We start from the raw sequence: 21784 nt of genomic DNA, 5'->3' as shown, positions 1-21784 counted from the left end.
GTAGGGTTCACTGCCCTCTCTACCACGGACTTCATGGCGTCTACAGTGAACTTCCGTTACGGAAGCCAAACTGCGTGCTTGCCAGCCCGACATCACTCTCCACCACAGGCGTCAGCAATTTGTCTAACCAATAAGCAAATTGGCCTGTACGACGAGGGATCACCAGGTAGTTTCCCCGGCTTCGGCAGCAGTACCAATCTTTGGATTTTCCATTTGTCTGGAAATTCGCATACCTCTAGGCAGTTCTGAAGCATCTCTCTAAACATATCGGGATATGCTTGGATCGCCGCTTTGAGTGCTTCGTTCGAAATCCCGTCAGGACCGGGCACTTTCTTCGTTTTTAAACCCCTTGCAATTACGATGAGTTCCTCATTCGTGACCGGAATGAGAACATCATTCGATGGACCGTACGGGGTCGGAGGCCACCAAACTGGATCGTGTTTCGTATTGCGGAAAGAGCCCTTCCACGATGACTTTCAGCTTTTGGGGGCAGGTTTTCTGTGGAGCGGACGCAGCCGTCATCTTTTTCATCATCACCTGGTATGCACCACCCCAGGGGTTCGAATCCGCATCGCAGCATAGCTCCTGAAAACAGGATTTCTTGCTATGCCTAACCTCCTTGTTGAGCGCCAGCCTGGCCGCTCTAATTTCGACCCTTTGAGCTTCAGCATCTGCATCGGTCCGGGCCCTCTGCGCTAGCCTTCTCGCTCTGTGGCATCTGGAGCGAAGCTAAGCAATGTTCTCGCTACACCAGTATACCGAGCGAAGGCCGTTCGCTGGCTGCCCCGTCCTGGGCATAGTGGTATTACATGCCCGTATTAGGACGTTGGTCAGCTCACGGGCACTAAGGTTCGGGCGGTTGTTCTCTGCGCTGAGTGCTTCAACTCGGCGATGAACTTGAAGTGGCTGATGAGTTTATATCTTTGGGATCCCTTGTCACCAGTGACAATAATACGCCATTCAACCTCTGTGATTCAACGACGTGTACCAGTTGAAAGTCGTACCTACTTTTCCGTTCGCAAGACATTTCGATTAAAGAGCATACGGCGCAACACAAAGCTGATGAAGTACAGAGCGCTAATCAGACCGCTACTGTTTTGCGGACTCGACACTGTAACATTGCTTACGGAAGATATACCTGCACTTGCCATATATCAACGAGGTATTATGGAGTACAAACGGCAAGGGGAGAGCATTGCAGACATATGAATCACGACCTACACGCACTACTTGGAGATATTCCATTGAATACCTGCCGAATGTCGGGAGGCTACGAAAGGGTGGCCTCGTCGCAAGGATGCCGGGCGACTATTTAGCGAAATTTGTTCTCATCAAACCCCTCACCGGCACCAGAACTAGAGGGACCCAACGTGCTAGATAGTTCGACCAGTTTGAAGCCACACTTACGTGTGTCGAAATACGCAATGAATTCACGATGAGTAGCCCAGTGGAGAGATGTTTTTGATACTGCACGAGCCACCCTGACCCAAAAAAGCTAAATAGATCACACTGTTGGGCGGTATAATATTTTTTTTTTGTAAAACGGTATTGCAACCTAATGTAATTGTGCTCTTCTTTACATGAAACGAGACAAACTTTTCTAATAACGGTATGCATGTCTGAGCATATCTCATCACAGACAGACCTATCATAAGGACGCGAAGCAATGAGGCCACTCAAGTCCGTTTTGTTTGTGCATTTGATGCAGGCTGACAACTATCGGGGTGAACCCAATAGGTTGACCTCGTTTCAGAGACAGTCCAAACAAACGTAATTATCCACTACGCGCTCATCACAACCGTTTATCATATCCAATCTGATAGGAAACGTCCAGTTTGCTTAAATAGCGTGCAAACAGCTTTGTACTTTGCAATTGCACTATGGAAAACAGACGCCCAACCTAGTAGGGTACTCTGGTGTAAGTTTCTCTGAACGCCATAATGAAATAACTGCTTATGTTTCGTTGGTTTTGGCAGTTTTGACGCCAGTACTTTCAACAGTTTTCTATTGAAAATGTAGGGACACAATAAATAGAGGAAAACTTGATTCTAACGGTTTTATGTTTTGCGAAGAATCATGCTCATTTGACTTTTTATGCAGAATCGAGGAGCTTTTAAAATACACTAAGCATAAGCAAGAAGGTTCATGGCTTCTTTGTTCATGTAAGGTGGTAATGTCCACCTTGTTTTATTTTGTTTTTTTTCTTTTCATTCTTTTTATTTTATAAAGTTTTAACTTTAACCGTTAACTCTTAAGACCTGTGGATTGATTGACTGGGAAATTTGTTAGAGAGGTTTTACGTTTAGCATTACAAACAGCTTACATTTAATTGGATTCTTGCTTGAAACCCCGGATTGGTTGTCTTTTATTTGCAAACACAATAGTTTTAGGATTGATAATTTTAACTTCATACTAAAACACGTTTCAAGATTCTATTTCAAAACACAATAATGATCAAATCAATTTTGTTACTATTGAATCTATTAAAATGTACGAAACATACACTTCCACTTCACCATAGTGCAGGACAAGGTACAAACAAACCACGAAAGCCATCGAATTATGCATGCAACCGAAACTAGGAAAAGGCTTCGAAATAATCTAAATAATTACTTGCAGTCAAGCCATCGCACCGAAAAAAGAAGGAACGAGTTGTAATGTTACAAATATTTAGGCCACTCGGTCAAGCTTCGCCAGCTGAATGCTCCGTATGACACAATTCACAACGATTTTGTTAAACACTTCCTACATAACTGGAGTTTACCGTTTATATTTAACTCCTTACGGCGGGAAACACACGCGTCCACAGCTAACACGAGGATACAACCGTTAAAAATTGATAAATTACCGCACATCGATGCAACATTCTACATATACAGCCACAAAACCACCATTCCCGATGTTCTTTTACCACAACCTTGAGTCCGTAGGCTCTCTTGTCAAATTATCCTCATTCTCGATAGTAAACACCCATATTCAATTCAAATCACTCCACGCGGTCTCGCAATAGACAGCGCGTCGAACTTTGCAGGATTCTGAACATACATTGCACTACCACTAGTCGATAAATCGTCCGCAGGCTGGGGGAAACCGTGAGGTTGCGACAAGGTGGCGATCACAAAGGACAAGGACACGCAACGCTCCTCCACATATATGTTCACTTTCGTGGGTTAACGCGAGGGTTGGGAGGCACTGGCATGGAAACGGTGTCCAATAATTGCCTCCCCTGTTAGGATTGATTGCTGTCCAATGATCCACAGACACAGTTTTCCCCCTCGCAAATCCTTCAAATGGTTATCACTGACAAATTGCCCTTTACTGGTTGGATGAATGCCGAGGAAAACGTGTCCGCCCGGTCCGGTGGTCAACACTCGTTTGATTTTTCCGGTGACTTCGCGGAACCTATATACTCGCGTGTATTCGAACTGACTGCACGAAAGCGGGCGAACTAACGCCAAGGGGGCATGCATATGTCCTGCCTGAACCGGTGAGCCTTCCATTCCATTTCTGTGGTGGTAGGAAACCCCGACTGCCAATACGTGGGTGAGTGCGATAAAAAGTATAAAGGAATTGGTGTGAACAGAGAGAATTACAAGAGCATTTCCGACACGAGCGGTGAAAATAGTGGGCAGTAGCGAGAAAAACGTCTACAGCAGATTTTAATGGATTATTTTTCTTCTGTCACAGTTTTGTATACATATCGAAAGCATGCTTTCCCATATCACATTTGATTCCAAAATAATTTAATTATTAAATGTTCAATACGTTATAAGGTATGGCATAAAAACTTTCATGGGATAACTACCTACATGCGCGAAAGAAAATTAAAGGAATGGTAATGGTTAAAATAAAAGAGGTAACATTGCATTAAAACAAGATCAAAATCGATTTTTTATTCTACAAGTGAAATAACATGTATAATAAATGCTGTAATATTCGAATATGCAATTTTATTACAGTTCAAACTGCTATTATCCGCAACTCTTAACCCTCTCTGTCCCAGGGGTGTTTTGGTGGTTTACAGTTTTTGATCATGTACAAAAGCTATTAATTAACAATTCGTCAAACGCAACTATACACCTTGTAAAACAATGTTTTTACTACGTAACAAAATCAAAATATCCATATTTGAATGCCTCAAAAATTTTATCGGTCGATTTTAGTATCGGAAGTCATGGAGCACCTGTGCTACCATGGGACAGAGAGGGTTAACTAGTAAAGCCATGAATATAAACGTCCTATTGAGACCCTTGACCCTTCTTTATCGACAGACTTTGCAACCGGTTATTAGTGTACAGGGCAATTACGGGGCTAGTGCAACGATCCTACTGTCTCTATATACTAGCACCTCCCAGCCGAAATTCGAACATACGACGACTGGCTTGTTAGGCCAGCATCCTACTCCGAAGCTAACTGGGCGGGCGCAACTCTCAACTTATTGTCAGTCTATTTAACATTTGTCATTTTGTGACTACAAACAATGGTTTTAGCAAACTTGGACTAGAATTCATTACTCGTAAATTACGACCAGCAAACCAAACCAAAAAAAATTATCGCAAAATCAAGCACACGCGGTCTAACTCGGAACTTAAACACCTGAAACGACTGAAGAGGGCTGCTCTTAGAAAATACTGTAAATACAGTACTGGACAATATAAAGAACGCACCCGCTCTCATACTATATAACACGCGGTATCTTTTTTATTGTCAAACATATGAACTCGGTATATTTGGACAAATTGTAGTATTTTCAATGCTTTAAACGATTTATGTATTCATTAGCTATTTTGATCAAGCTATTGTATAGTTCTAGAAAAAGTTAATTTTTAGTTGGTCATAATAAAGTACGCACTACCAATCACACTGCAGCGAAGTGTCAAAACAAATTGTTTGTGATTGATTTTTCATTACTGGTGCGCTTTTTTATCTGGTACGATGTCAAAAAAGCAAATTTGTGAAGACATCCGTAAACTTATCGTTAAAAATCGTAAGGAAGGTTTCTCGAATAGAGAAATTGCTCGAAGATATAAAATTAGTGAGGCATGAGTACGAAAAACATTGAAAAAATATGAGGAACTTGGAAGCGTGAAAGACCGGACTGAAAGAGGAAGAAAGCGGAGGACTACAACCAGTGATGATCGCCTGATTCGTCGAAAAGTGGCTAAAGATCCGTTCTCTACCAGCTGAGTTATCCGAGAAAATACGAACTTGAATATTTCCGAACGAACTGTTCGTAGAAGACTGAAGGAAATGGGATTTGAAAATGGATTTGCTCAACGAAGACCATTTATCCGAAATGTTACAGGTTTATTTATTTCATATTCAATATTTGTTTTTAAGTAATATTAATTTGTATAGGATCAAACGTCTTAAATTTGCTCAAAAATATATCGACAAACCTCTGGAGTATAAAGCCTCTGTATAAAACATCTTCTGAAAGTACATCTATAAAGCTAATTTTTGTTCGATCACTATGAATAGTTATCTACTATAAATAATGAGAAAAGCATGAAAGTTTCAAGATGTGGTAAGTGCGTACTTTATTTTGTCAGTACTGTATCACACGGACCGTACAAAAGTTGACTATGCACATGTTAACGCGAACTACAAACGTCTCGATAACAATTTGTTCATTGACCATAATTCACATCTGTAGAGCTGTCTTAGAGCGAATCCCAAGAAGTTTTGGCCCTATGAAAACGAGCAACGGAAAAAATCTGAACTGCCTTCCAGTACGACTGACAGCGTTATAGTGACGGACTCAGTCGCAGATATTGCCGACTAGTTTTACACGCAATTCTGTAGCGTTTTCTTTGTGAAATCGCCAATACTCAAGACATTGTAGCGCCATAAGTAACGTTCCTCGCTTAGCTGTTTCCAATTTCCCGTTCAACGTTATTAGCGGTGTGCTGATTTCTGCTGGGAAACGTTTGAAATTCTCAACTGAATGTGGCCCAGATGGCATTTTTTGCATAGTTCGAAACTCTGTATAAATACTCTTGCGTTACTCTTAGCTAACGCTAAGTTTTAAAAAAAATGTTTGACGACGAGAGTTTTTTCTGAATTCTGGAAAGATTCTTTTGTTTCCCTGTGCACAAAAAGGGGTGCAAACAACCGTTATTACCGCTAATTACCGTGGTAATGCTGCCTTAAGTGAATATCTAAACTTTTTGAGCTAATCGTTCTGGAAAAATTAGTCCGAGATTGTTCACAATGTATCTCTCCTGACCAGCATGCATTTATGCCAAAGCTCTTGACGAGAACCAATTTAATCACCTTTACACAGTGTTGAGAAATTCATAGCAGCAAAAAACTCAATGAGAATCCAAGCACATGAAATTTCAACCTTGATCACAGGCGCCAAACTCACATACGAATTTCTCTCGCTATTATACGCGATGTCTCTGTTGCTATGCGTTGTGAACCAAATTCAGCTATGAGCATTTTGCTTAATTCTTCCACAGCAGGCATTTCATACAACGAACCAGAGAGCGAAAGAGAATCTACCGTCATTCATTAATTGAGATGGCAAACATATTGACGGAATTTGCATTTTTCCTTCGCGGGAATCGACATTTTCTTAACTAGAAAGTAAAAAGCCTAATAAGAGTTAGATAAACATGTAATTTAAATGTGTGTTTTAGTTTCACTTTGCGATTTATTTAGATATTCATTCTCCCACGCTCACTTACAGCTACGTATTGCACGAGAAAATGCCTATGCTGTTCAACAACGAATTTTTATGTATATGTGCATAGTTCCAAGTAGCAGTTAAAGCAAAGCAGACTGTGATCAAGCGGGAAGAAATATGTGTGAGTTGTGTGCTTCTTGCTATGAAAACAGAAAAACTCACGCGTGAGTTTTTCAGCATAGGATCAAGTTGGCATGATTCAGTTGATTTTGATTTTTGATGAGTTTTGAGATTTTGAATTTTTACCATCAGTGCCTTTACATTGTTCATCATCCGTGCAATCCATGGTTTCGCTCTTACCTTACTGGCAGAACAATGTCTGTCAAAACCGGCAAGTATACGCTTCGTCACCCTTCGCAGTTACCTCTCGCGTTCCACAAGGCAGTCATTTGGGACCGTTTCTGTTTGCTACTGTAAATGATTCTCAAATGTTTGAGATTATCATATGCTGACGACTAGAAAATGTAATGCATGGCAGTAAAAACCCCTAATGACGCCCGCCTTTTGAAACGGGGCCTGATAATCTTTGGACAAATGGTGCAGAGTTAATTTATCATAAGATATCCCAGGTAACCAATAAGTATTAGTATAAGCAGTAAATCAATCGTTTATTAGCATCCCTGGCGTTTTATACTGCAGGTTGCTGTTTATCATCATTTTGACTGCAGAACTGTTGTAAATTGGCATCCACAATTCTATTTAAATTCTTCTTGTCAGTAACTAGCTGCAAATAAGCATTGTCAGCACTATAAGAGGGCTAGCAGTAAAGTAGCCGCATATTTTGTCAAAATAGCATTTAAGTAGCATTTAAGGCAACTTAAATGCTTATTGGCTTGCATTTAAATTGCATTGGAAATACTTACTGGTTACCTGGGTAATTACCAGTAACGCACTGGAAATTACAGATAGTTATCAGTAACGATTTTTAATGATAGTTTCCATCCCTAAAATGGGGAATAAAAAGCGTCAGGAGGACAGAGATAGTGAAGAGTTAGAATAGCTATTCCATGAAGAATTAGAACCCGCGCAAGTTTTACGAGAAGGTGAACCAAACTCGTAAGAGCTGCTCTCCGAAACCTGACATGTGTAGGGACGTGGGAGGGAATTTGATCACAAACGACGGTGGTCGACAGGTGGAAGTTCTTTGATGAACGGCAAAGCTGCAGAAGAAGACGGAACGAAAGATAACCTGGATGCCCATGGAAGATAGTAATGTCCCGGCACCTGGCCTCCAAGAAATCAAACGAGAAATAAGGGTTGCTAAAAACCAACAAAGCAACCGGTAAAGACCACCAACGAAGCTTTATAAACATGGCAGAGAAACGCTGACAACGACTCTCTCGGTTATTTGTGAGATTTAGAAGGACACCAACGCCAACAACATCGTACAGAGAACGAACGCGGAGCGCCGCGCGTGTTACGCCGTCAGTAAGGGGGTAACGGATTTGCAGCGGCTAGAACGGTTGCAACGACAGGGCCTGACGTAGCTTAGCTAGGGTGAGGTAATGGGCTGAGTGGCCAGCCCAGGCCGTAGCTGACGGGTGCGACCAACAACGATAACGGTGGAGTGCTTAGGAACGTCCTCCTTCCTAAAGTAAAAGCTAATGGTAACTCTGGGAGAAGTTCAGGAAAACGGGTGCATGAGAGTTTTTAGTAGGTGACGGAAGTTGGCACGTTGCAAATCCTACACAACACCATGGAGGTTTTGTCTTTAGAAGACTTTTTCCAACATGCATGTATTTTGGTAGACGAGAAGCAACCGGAGGAATTAATGGAAAGAGTTGTTTGTCCCATCTACAAAAAGGGTGAAGACACTCTCCCAGATTCTGTTACGCTGCCTGTCACCGGTAGCACAAGGTTTTATAGGAACTTTCAGGCGGGCTTCATTGCAACTCGTGCAACTGCGTACTAAATTTTTGCCAGTCGATAGATCTTCCATAAATGTCGGGAGTACAACAGAATGTCGGGAGAAGCCCACGCTTCAGACCCGAATGACCATTAGGGTTAAAGCGTCTACAATACAAAAAAAACATGCCCACGCATCACATCTATATTAACTTCAAAGTAGCATACGAAACAATCAATCGAGACCAGCTATGGCAGATAATGCACGAACATGGTTTTTCGGCAAAACTGACGTGACTGATCAAAGCAACATTGGTTCGAGTAATGTGTTTCGTGCGCATCTCGGGAATACTCTGGAGTCCCTTCGAGACGCGACGAGGATTGAACAAAGTTGACGAATTATCCTGCATGCTGCTCAACATCGCTCTTGATGGGGTGATCCAACGAGCGGGCATTGAAACGAAAGGCACGATTTTAACTAAAGGTAGCCAACTCGTAGGTTTCGCAGATGATTTTGATATCATCGCCAAGAACTTTGCAACAGCGGAAGTAATCTACGCCAGACTGAATGCCGTACTATTTTCTGAGATAATCAAAGAATAATATTGATTTTCGATTGAAAGTATGGACTATGTGAGATATGCGAGAATCACCATCTCAAGCATATTTGATATTTACGATTCACTTACCTTGTTAGATGTCGAATTAGTTCGGCCACTGACTGATCCTTTTCAAGAGGTAGATTCTCTTGATTCGAGCGAGATTTACTAACCTTGACCATGTACTACGGTATCTCGACACTATGTGGCGTCCATGATATCGCACTATACGCTCATAATACTTGCCGCCCCACAATCAGCTTACTTTATCAACTTGACCGTATGCATACGGACTGCTCCGAAACCACAACATAACGAAAATTTCAACCCATTTTATTAGGAATAGGTAACATGTGAAGGAAAATTCTCGTTCTTCTTACTAGAATACTTATTTTTTGAGTTTTCAGATTCGATTGCGTCACTTGTGTACGTTATTTGGCGTATGCAAAAATACTATTCTAATTGTACTAATCCTAAATACTAATGCATTTGCATTGGAATTTCTCTGCAAAATATTCAAAGCATTTGAAAGGTTTCAGTTAAAACTTTCATTTAACTCCGAATTAGAAGGTGTTTGACAGTAGTAATTGCTAGCCGAGTGTTCTTTAAAATACTCTCCACCGAATTCGTCGTACATCTGCCTCGTAATGAGGGATTGCCTAAACTGCTCGCTCATAGCAAATTGACTGGCACCTTTCCAGCCATCCATAGTAGGATTCGAAGCAACTTGAAGCTTAAATACAGATTGAAATGGTAAAAGCTGCTGCAACTCACGAGTCAATCGTTCTTTGAAACCTCGGATGTTTGCACATCCACCTGTCAGTAGTATGTTTCCAATCATTTTATCTAGGTCCTTCCGAGGGAACAATTTTAGCACATAATCAATTGTACCGGCGAGGCCGGCTTCATGAATTCCAATGATGCTAGGTTGAAAGAGAATTTCCGGCACACGAATACGTTCTACTCCAATATGGAGTTGATGGAATTCTGCGATATTTCCCACTGACGTCGTGGGTTCAACGTAGCTGCTGTCATGTTGTTTGAGAATTTCTTCACACTCTATAAGTTTTTCATTTTCAGCTTCACTATCGCTATCACCATCGCGACTTATAGATTTGTACACGTCCCAATCTTCATCTCGCATACCGAAGTCGTCCACACCTTTCTCTTTCTTGGCTAAATGAGAAATGATTCGCATACGTTCTTGAGCAGCAGCAGTTCTGCGTTTTGCTAGATCTTGTCGCCGCTGCTTACGAGACTGTTTGCGATCCAAAATTTCGTCTCGTTTTCTGCGAGTTTCCTGAACCCACTCAGGAATAGTCATATTGGAAGGCGGTTGCAAAAACCGTGGTTTTTCCTCCTCTTGTGAGTTCTGTGGCGCGTTCATTTTTTGCGTAGCTTTGGTGACACGATCCTTAAAAAATTCAGAAGCAATGTAACAACCAACATTAATAAAATATTTTTTAGAATCAATTACCTTTAGCGTGACTATAGATTTTTTTAGTTCTTCAGTATTGTTCACCCCGAATTCCTGTAAAGTTAGCGACACATTGTCATCGTCCAAATTTTCCTCCGCCGCAATCATGCGAGACAGAAGTATGTTATCCTGGGCAAGCTTTTCTTCCCTTTTACGTAAGTTGATTTCGGCCAGTCTTCGGGATAACTCCTTCCGTTTCTCTACTCTCTGTTCTGCTGTTAACACCGGAGCCGATGCTGCTTGATTATAAGGAAGTTGAATTTTGATTACATTCTGATCGTAGTATTCCAAGCAGGCCCAGTTTTTCAACGACTCAAGATAATCATAAGCAACAGAACAGTAAGTGTGAATCATTGTTTCTGCACGGCTTAATGTTATTGCATTCACGTGGACAGGGTACTTTAGTTGCAGCAATCGGAACATAAAGTTGATCATATTGAAACCTCCTAGGTTGATTCTGCGAACCTTATCTTCTATCATCCGCCCATTAAGAATTGGTATGACATGAGTAGCGTGATATCCACATGAAATAACTAGTCCATCCTTCACGGAGCTGTTCGTCCGAAAACTGAATAAACTATCAACGCCATACGAAATTCCTGGAATTCCGTAACACTCGAACATTAGCTCCGCCATTAGACTTCGGCTGTAGTTAGGATTAGCAACACATTCCGTTAATAAGACTGGATGTTTTATACTGCCGTTGGTATTTATTCCCAGCTTACCAAAGAGGTAATCAAAAATTTGTTCCTGAATATGGAAGTGAGTTACCACATTTCGATCGAACTGTGTCCTGAGCTGAAACCGCACCGCCTCAATGTTGGCAATATCATTTCCAATTTGCACCGCTGGTTGAACCGTTAATTCTGCATCCTTCTTGCTGCGGTCTTTCCTTGGCTTAGCCAATACGTTTTTGAAACTCAGCGAAGGCGACTCCTTCGAAGCCCAACCGGCTCGGCACTGGTACGATCCGTTATCAATTATAATTGCTGCATTGGCGGGTACCGTCGGATCCGGATAGGTACAAACAATGTCCGGCTTCACTTTAATATCTTCGATGTCGAACAGACTCATTTTAAAATAAACTTTATTAGTAATTAAAAATAGTTACTCTATATCTATAAGATAAAACCGATAAAACATATAAACAAATGTGACAGAGCTGCCAGATATTTTTGAATTTCGGTAACTGCTAGAAACAAACTGCTCGAAATACAGAAAAGGCCTTTACTCGTGAATAGGGTTGATTTCGAAAAATGGTTCCTGTTAAGGCCACGCCAGCGCACTATAGCCCGCTTACGAAAAAGTCGGATGCCTGGCAGAAATCGAATAGAACCAGTCTTCATTTTTCGCTCGATTGTTTTTATGTCAAATGTGACACTTTGAGGCAGGAGAAAAGTGGTTCATCAAGTTCATAAGAGAATAATATGGAACATGACAAAGCAGGTATAATTTAATTGTTAACCTGTTTATTGCACGCTTCTTGCTGCTACAATCCGCTGCTGCTACCCTCCAAAAGATGAGGGAAAGCTGAATCGGTACAAAGCCGGTTTTATTCGAAATTTCTGGCAGAAATCGAACAGAAATCCGGCAGAAAACCGCAAGGCTAAATTTCTGCCCGAATCGAATGTGTCATTTCTGTTAGTTTTCACGGGTGACGGCGGCCAGAAATCCGGCAGAATGTCTGGCAGAAAAAGTTTTTCGCTGCCAGATTTTTGTTCGATTTCTGCCGGACGCGCCTCAGCGGGAGATAGAGAAAAAAGACGAAGCAAAACTTTCAATGAGAGTGCACTTTTATTAGATGGTTTTGAATACTCAACTATTAGTGATATACCATAACAGGGACGGGTTTTACAATGAAGAATTCGAAAAACTATGTTGTAGCGTTATTTAAGAAATGTTCAAGATTTTCAAAATGTTATCTTTCTCGTTCGCTCTAACGCTGTTTGATGACGCTAGCGCTGGCTCGGCTTTAAGGCTGTGAACCATTTTGCGAAATTGTTAACTCTATAATAGTAAAAATGTGACAGTTCGATAGTTATTCCACTTATTCCACCTTCTGTCGAAAATAACCCTGCTCTGAAGCATGGTTATTTTGACAGTTCTATGGTTATTCTGAGAGCAACTATAAGATATGCACAGGTGAGTAAGAGAGCTTCGATGTGTTTCACTGATTTTTCGTTGGATTTTTTGCCAATGTATGAATGCTTATCGTATAACGAATTTGTTTATTCAACTCGAGTCGAAATGAGATGAATATTATCTATCAAATCTTCCCAGTTGGTCTAGAGGTATGATACTGGCCTAATAAGCCAGTCGACTTATGTTCGAATCTCAGCTGGGAGAGCCTACCCAGATAACACAAAATCGTAATAGAAAGTTCATAATAAATCGTTTTCATGTCAATTTCACATTGGAATTGTATAATAAATAGAGTATATCAAATCGAAGTGAACAATAAGTTGTTTTGCAGTCGTGCGTGCCTTCATATACAATTCATGACTGTGAATTATAAAGCAGTATAGACGATTGCAATATTTGATTATATCTTAATCATATATTCAGGAGTATTTAGTTGCGTGTTATAAAAACTACGCAAAAAAGAATTACAAATAATTGTCAAAGCTTTCGCACGTATATCGCCTCCACTTTAGTACATATATGTTCTTATATGGCGTGAAATATAACTTTTTCGTTCAGATATGATTTCGTATATCTCAGTTGCAATCGAGATATACAAACCAAATGGTTTACTGGGTAGTAGTCAATAGAATCGTAGCAACTGGCCCTGAAAAGATGATGTTCGCCTCAAATCCGGTAGGAATAAAACGACCAGGAGCGCAGCGAGCAAGATGGTTAGACCAGGTGGAGCGAGATCTGACGAAGAGTACTCGGTGTCCGAGGAATTGGAGAGCGGTAGCCCTCAACCGAGTTACATGGAGAAACTTTGTTCAACAGGCTTTGTCTTAGGACGGCAAGCCACCTAAGTAAGTAAGTAAGTAAGCAACTGGCCCTGCAATTGTCCTGTACTCTAACAGCTGGCTGCGAAGTCTATCGTATAAAAACAGAAGGTTAAGTTTCTATAACGGAATGTAGCACCTAGGCTTTGCTTTTTATTAGCTATCTAATAGGAGCAAATAAACACCAAAAATTCATCCAATTCCAACCCAGACTGGATAAAAAATTCGTTATTACAGAAACATATCTTCATCCTCACCTTATATGCTATCATTGAGTAAAACAAATATGTCAAATATGTCAAATATGAAATGGTTCGCATTCTGAACTAATTTTAACCACTCGAGGAGGAATAATTATCGAACTGTCATATTTTAACTAAAAAGTTAAAAATTTCGCGAAATGGTTCACAGCCTATTATCTATAAAGGTACTTACAGAATACATGCGATATAAGGTTTTGCAAGGTGAGGTCACGAATGAACACGATTCACTCATTTGACATCCACTCGTGATTTGTTTACTAATTGTTAGTCGAATTTTGCAAACGCGTTATGCATAAAATGGAGTTAAACGTCTCAAAAACGTATTGTCCAGCCATGTCGCCTTCCAAACTTCTTGTAATGGCAGATTTTGTGATTTTCTGGCTTGCCGTTAAAGCCCTTAAGCAATATTCACTTTCATCATGTTAACCCACATTCTAAGTCCATGTAAACAAACCATCGATATGTAGGAAATATATGTTAATAAATTGGAAAAGGCTTCCGCTATTCTATATAAGTCGCCTTAAATGCTATTTAAATGCTATTTTGGCAAAATACACAGCTACTTTACTGATAACCTTCTTATAGTGCTGATAATGCTAATTTAGAGCTAATTACGGACACGAAGAATTTGAATACAATTTTGGATGCCAATTTACAACATCTATGCAGTCAAAAAGCTAATATACAACAACGTGCATTATAAAATGCCAGATACGCTGATTTGCTGCTTATATTAATGCTTATTAGTTACCAAGAATGGCTAGTTTAATATATAAATTTGCAATTTTCCCTTACATTAAAGTGGAAAACAACTCCCCTGTCCCCTCATTGCATAGCCAGAAAGCGGATAGTAATATTCGCCATGATTGTACAAAATTTCGCCGAATATCATTTTGCGAAAAACCCTAAGCGGAATGTACCATTTCACGGAAAAACTTTTTGTGGGAAGTACCATTTCGCGATCCTCTCCTTACTCGCTGTCGCTCGTTCCAGGAAACCCAGGTAGACCTAGGAAAACATATAAACCTAGACAGTAGTGATTTCTGCGGGGAGTCAGTGGAGGAAATTTGAGAGGAAATTTTTATTATCATTTGTATAGGAACCCCCCCCCCCCTCCTAAAGTGGATAGGGGTCCTAATTCACCATAGAAAATATTTTTGCCTCCAAAAAACCCCACATTCCAAATTTGGTTCCATTTGCTTGATTAGTTCTCGAGTTATGATGAAATTTGTATTTCATTTGTATGGAAGCCCCCCCTCTTAAAGGGGAGAGGAGTCATAATTCCCCTTCTAAAGAGGGGAGGGGTCTCAATTTACCATAGAATAAATTCTTGTCACCAAAAACATCCACATTCCAAATTTTGTTCTATTTATTTGATTAGTTCTCGAGTTATGCAGAAATTTGTGTTACATTTGTATGGGAGCCCCCCCTCTTAGTGGGGGGAGGGGTCTCTAACCATCACTAAAAGCTTTCCTGGCCTCAAAAACCTTTACATGCAAATTTTCACGCCGATTGGTTCAGTAGTTTTTGATTCTATAAGGAACATCCCGACAGAAATCCATTTTTATATATAAGATCAATTGTCTGTGGGTTCTACAGCCTAAAGAATTGTAAAAATGAGTATACGGAGTATTAACGCCTCTAGCACGAAATAGAAGAGAAAGCTAGAATAACCCAAGTAACATTTTTGTTGTAAAATAGCTTATCAAGCACTTGTTCTACGTGAATCAGCTGTACAACAGTTTAATAAGCTATTATACAACAAACATGTTACTTGGGAATGCGATAACCAAAAAATGGTAAAAAAAAATCTTTCGGTTGTCTATTTCTTTTGGTATATTTTCGCATAGAAAACGACAACGTACATATGAAAAGCAAGAATAAATTAGGTTTTCACGATTAAACTTGCGGTAAAATAATGCCTAAAACGCTTAAATATTTATACATTAAAAAATTGTTGTTTCAGCCTCTCATGGTTCGGCTGTTCGTTCTCTACAGATATAGATTAATCAAAAAGATGAGTAAAATCAATAAACATAATATAATAACTATTACCATTAAGTTTTAAATGAAACTAGGATATTTCATCATTTCTCTCAATACTTAAGAAAGTGTGATATGCAATGTAATAAAACTCCGTGAACTTGTAAAATTTATTGTTTCTTTACCAACGTACTTGAGTGAGAGTGCATTACAGTGTGCACTTCATTGTTTGGTCAAAGTGTGTCAATGTATAATTTACGTTTCCAATTATGTTCCTTCCTTGCGAAAATGCCAAACATTTAAATAAAATCACCGAGCTTTGAGACTTCGCTAGCGTGAAACAAGAAAACCAATTGCAAAAGGGAGTAGCAAAAACGCACAATACCCGTCAGAATTACGGTTGTAAATTTCTACGGATCTACTGGTTATAATATCCTGCAACTTAATATTTCTTTTTTTTTGTTGGCTGTTTCAAATGCTTTTCCTGCTACATTTAGGGTTATGGATTTTATAATCTGCAAGCACGTCATTCGACCTTACTCATTTTTGCTTCAATCTTTCTTCAATTGTTTGTTGAAATGTATACTGGTTGAGTAATGCAATTGTATTATTTCATTTCACTTGTGTTTTTTCACTAATATTATTGTATCTTTGTTGCATTCTGACTTACTATTATGCTTATGTTTAATTTAATGACGCATTTAGCTGGCCATGGTGTACAATGAACATTGCAATATATAGGAAAACTGGCGCGCACATGTATATGTTTTTGTAAATATTGTTAGTAAAAGATGAAAATATAGCTTCGATTTCATAGCATTTGAGAAAAGGTGAGTGTGTGTTGAGGTGCATATGTGTATGCTGGATAAAAAGTCAATTGTTCAGAAAAGGATGTTTAAGGATAAAAGGAAAGCAAATGTGGAATGCTTTTTTTTTTGTTCGTTTGATATGTGAAATGAGCTAGAATGATAGAACAGTTTTAGAAATTTTCATGCCAATTTTCGTTGGCGGGATTAGGCAAGCGAGTGATTGTTTTTTTCTTTGCAGAAAAATTCTTTCGAGAGGATACTTTTCGTTTTCTAAGTTCACACCAAATTATGAGGAATAGTAGGTTTTTAGCTTCTTTAGTATGTACAGGGAACAAAGTGTACCAATGCTTTATTACCGTCAGATTATGATCTAAAATTCGAGTTGGTGGATTGTGATGATAATGTAGTGATAAAACGTTCACTTGAAACATTACATTCTGCTTTGTGTAGTTGTAGTTGATTGCAGTAATTGATTGTGCTTCTAAAATGACGATGAAGTGCTGTCTATGCGTGTTCTTATGTCATCTATGCCAGATTACTAATCGCTGTAACACGAGTTGTTGTAACGAAACAATTATTTTATGAATTGAATTTTTTTAAGTTTAAAACTCATCCTATTCTATTTTTGTTTAATTTTTATTATAATTTTGCTTCAATATTATTATTGTAACAAAACTAAGTGCTTTTTTTCATTTGTGATTTCATTTTCTATTGCATTCGCCAATTCTATACTACCAACTATTTTCATAACGTTTCTGTCTTATTTTGTAAAAATTTTCGTACAGTGAGATTAGTATCGATTTTTTTATAGTCACGCTAGAAGATTTGCTTAGTGATGTTATTGGAAACTCTTCCTTTCATCTGTTAGACATTGCTGATGTTTTCGCTTCGATTGGTGTTTTTTTCTCATATTGCTGTTAATGTTATTTTGGTGCTTTAGGTTCAATCACTTTTAGAAGACAACCAATCAGATCAACTTTTGCCGTGTTGTTTCATGTTTGCCACAAATTGCAATCCACATAATTCAATATTCAGTTTTTGAAAAGGATAGGAACATAATAAATGGTACTCTCGAATAATGTTCTGAAGGGGTATAAAATTATATCATTCCCTCAAACACAATTCAAATGTTCGCACATTCTTAAGTCAGCTTTTTAATATGGCCTAACTGAAAAAAGTAAACAAACTAAGTAGAATAAACTTCCACTCTGTTTACATTTTCCACTTAGTTGCTCCTAGTTTCTTCTTTTACAGAGGACAAAATTTACTGATTGTATTTGTCTGCGTCAAATGGATAAATTTTTAGGTTCAAATCACTAATGGCATTCTTTCAGTTAAACCCAGATCTAGCATTACTCACGCAAATCAAATTACCTGCATTAATCAAACCGCATTTTTCACATTCTACAGGTTCTAAATTTCAAACAGCTTTCCAACCTGCTTTCGCCAGACATGGGTTTCCTACCGTTGCACCTTTCGTTTACATAATAGAAAAATATGAATATCCAAATAAACTAATGTCCATAAACCAATCGAAAATGACCGGCAATGAACAAGTCTACATTTTTCACACGAGTCTATTGTCTTTAGTTTTCACTGTTTGTGGTTACAATTGCTGCCGTAGATATACGAGAACCTATAGTGCTAAGTAGGGAGAAAAAGGTTTCTCGCTTTCGCCTGTAATCTACCTAACCGGTTAAATGGTGCAACGAACGAGTACCTACACAGTTTGCTGATGGAACTTGCTGATCGGTTCGTACCTGTGCCCTCATAAAACATATCCTAATAAAGTTGGTAAATATTTGCTTGCTAGTCATATACTACGCATGTTTCGTTACTTGTGCTCTTTTTTCCTTGGGAATCTTGAGATCATCAGCTAGTTAATAGTTGGACACCGCAATTTAATTCGATATGTTTGGCCATTCTTTTTTTCATTTTCATGTTTGTTCCGCACTTTTCACCCACCATTGTACTATCAGACAGACAGAAATGATATTCAGAGATAACACGATGCTTGGAAAATGCAAATGACGTTGCACTGTTTGTTCAACAGTTATTTAACAACTTATTTCTGCGAACTCTTAAGCTTTCTTACGTCAAAGTTTCAAAATTTACGAACCAAAAGAAGTAGGTACGATGCTCGTCCAACAAGTCAGTCATCATATGATCGAATCTCGGCTGGTTCGAGTTGCTAGAGTCAATAGAATCGGTGCTCTAGCCCCGAAATTGTCCTGCTCTCCAATAACCGGCAACGAAGTCTGTCTATAAAGAAGAGTCTAATCTTGTACGCACAGTACGGGTTTACTGTTTCAAAAATAACATATTTTCTCTCTATTTGTTGACTTTCGCAGTGTAACCTGCATGCTACCAGAGTACCCTGCACAGTGAATCATTCCCCCCTTTTTGTTAAGCTGGTTTTAAAAATAATTGATTCATTCCAGCAAATTTACATCGTCATTTTGGAAAAGTTCAACGAAAACTAGGATAAAGAAACTAACTACTGGAGATACCGCGGGAAGATCAAAAGTGCGCTGAAAGACGTGGCACTGGACCAAAAGTTCAGCCTCGCCCGCAGGCTGCCGTTGGAGGGACCCTCTGCTTATTTTTGCCGCTAGGGAATGAGGATAGTTGCACGGATAAGCTTCACAATCCGGCATCGCGAGCTGAGGTTAATGGGCAACCTGAGACTATTTGGGGGTCTTCAAATCACCGCGACGACGGCAGAAGTCCCAGGTAACATTTTGAGTTTTATAACACTCCTATGATGGTATTTATGACCAATTTTAGTCATAAAAACCATCATAAGAGTGTAATAAAACCTTCATTGTTACCTGGGGTGGTTTCTCGGAACGAAGCCCTGAAACACGTGTCTCTGTATTTGGCGTCGCTGATTATTAGCATGGAAGATGTGAATAAAATGAGACCATGGAACCGATCAGGCGCAAGTTCTCTGGCTCCAAAACGACCAATCATTGTTACATACTGAGAAATTGTGTAAGTTTTCAGCATAGTCATGGAACCTATTCTAACAGTATCCTTACCTAAATTTTCAAATTAGAGTCCAATTAGCAATTCTGTCTTCATAGGGTACTTCCCAGGTAGTTTGGAGACCACGGACGAAAATTTTTTTGCGATTCCTCCCGAATCAGAATGACGCCTTTTCAGCACATGGTTGGCGGCAACAAGCAAGAACGGTATGAGCAGTACTCCCTTCTGGGAGTACTCCGCCACTACCTAAATAATGCAACCTTGTGAAGACTAGAAAGGCGCCGCAAGAAATTTGCAAGAGGCATACGCAGCAACCACCTGTTGATAGTAATCAAGCTCAGCGAACCTATCCGCCGTTACGTAATTTGTTGCTTGTCACCTGATACAACAGAAGCCTGCCGGTAAAGCAGCCGCATAACACAGCAAAAACGCTGCCGGCATTCGTTCGACAGGCTTCAATCCATTGATCAAGCAAAAAAGGGAAAACTGCCGGAAAAAGAGCACCTTTCGCTACATCCAGCAGAACTTTCACCACACAAAGGGTCAACCAACTGCTACTCTTACTCAAGAGCCATGGATTAACGGTTCAAGGTCAAGGCTCTTGGCTTACCTGGCACCAATAGTAAGTTGGTTTTTTATTGTGCATAGTCCAAGCCTAAGACTACTATTCTGTTAAGCTTACATGACGGTTGCAGCCAAGGTGACTTGCAAGAGATACTCGTTGCCTCCACCTACTTCTCGAGGGACAGAAACGATGAACCACCACATGGCGTAGCTGAGCTCGTGTAGAACTGCAGAGCAGCCAACAAGCCGTTTGTGGTAGGCTAAGACGCCAACGTACACCGTACCTGTGGGGTACTCGGAGGCCAACAGCAGAGGTGAGTACCTAATTGAACACCTACTTTTCATCCAACGATGTGAATGTAATCAATATTGGCAATAATAAAGATTTTTGTAGAAGCTATTAGACAACAGCCAAAAGACGCAACGCGCCAAAAGACGAGAAGAATTTGACGTGCGACGTCGGACAGAGGCAAGCAAGAGTTACGCTTGTGTCGGACGACGTCCGTCCGACAATTCTTACCGGGCTGGTTTATCAGAAAACAGACACCTTTTGGGATATTGTGACTAGTCCTTTAGCAAAATGATCCAGAATCTGCGAAAAACCAATTATAGAAGACTATGTTTAGGTCTTTACTCTTCTGACATAATTCTCGCCACCTTTAATTGTTCTCCAAATTTAAAAGACCATTGAAAGGAGGGCCGTTTCAAACAAAAGACACTATAGCTGTAACTCGACGTAACTCCATTTTGAGATGCATCCAAGAACGGTGGCCTTGCTGGAAGAATTCTGTAAAGTTCCAGCAGGATTGTTTTGCTGGTAATTAGATATCCTACGTTCAAGTTGTGCTATGTTTTCCATTCGATCAAAGAGACTTCGTAGAGATTCGACAGAACCCAAAACTGGGCATTCTGCCAAGTCTCTACGGATATGGTTAGTACGCCCTCCACAGACAACGGTGCTAAATGCTAGTTTATGTATATACCATCATTATAACCACACTGACATTTGATGATATCAATATCACACGCATACATTCTTTCAGATGGTCGCTCACTAACATTTATAGGTAATAGTAACTGCCTATGGATAACGGTTGGTGTTAGTAGTATCGTTCTTCGCTGTGTATAAATTGAAATTGCGAACCTTCTACTATGCCCAGTCATGAGATCTGCAGTCTTCGCTAAAAGACTTCCCATATTAAAAAGAAATTATCCACAGTGCTGCTATATTCGCCTTGAGTCTATATTTCGATCGGGCCACTTCCGATCAGAAACATCCCGATCGACGTGTGCTATAGCATACGTTGTATTCTGATCGAACCGAAATTTCTGATACGATCCGGGTACGATCGGTATGATAGAATAGAGGCGATTGTTTCCGTCAAACCAATTGCTCTAAAGTGCAACGCCATATGCATTCCAATTGAGTTAATGAAAATCAACGAACAGAAGCAGAGGCAAACTAAGTAAGACTACCTTAAATGGTTAAACCTAATGAAAAACAGGACTAGAAAAACTGAAAAGATAAAAATAATAAATAAATGGGTTTTAACACGTAACCAAATAAAGAAAATTTCTTTCACAAATAATCGAAACTAAAAGCCA

The 21784-nt window shown here is 39.7% G+C and overlaps 1 protein-coding gene across 1 annotated transcript; it reads right to left on the bottom strand.

Annotated features, from left to right (window-relative positions):
* Positions 1–9670: 9670 nt before the first annotated feature.
* Positions 9671–11698, bottom strand: LOC128737558 (actin-related protein 5). Its single transcript, XM_053832228.1, has 2 exons — positions 10613–11698; positions 9671–10549 (listed from the first exon to the last, which is right to left on the bottom strand). The coding sequence occupies exons 1-2, from the start codon at positions 11684–11686 to the stop codon at positions 9671–9673; spliced, it is 1953 nt and encodes a 650-aa protein (XP_053688203.1). The 5' UTR covers positions 11687–11698.
* Positions 11699–21784: the final 10086 nt, after the last annotated feature.

Source organism: Sabethes cyaneus, chromosome 2, assembly GCF_943734655.1.
Source record: "Sabethes cyaneus chromosome 2, idSabCyanKW18_F2, whole genome shotgun sequence".
NCBI classification, from domain to species: Eukaryota; Metazoa; Arthropoda; class Insecta; order Diptera; family Culicidae; genus Sabethes; species Sabethes cyaneus.
This window is presented reverse-complemented; position numbering and strand designations above follow the sequence as displayed.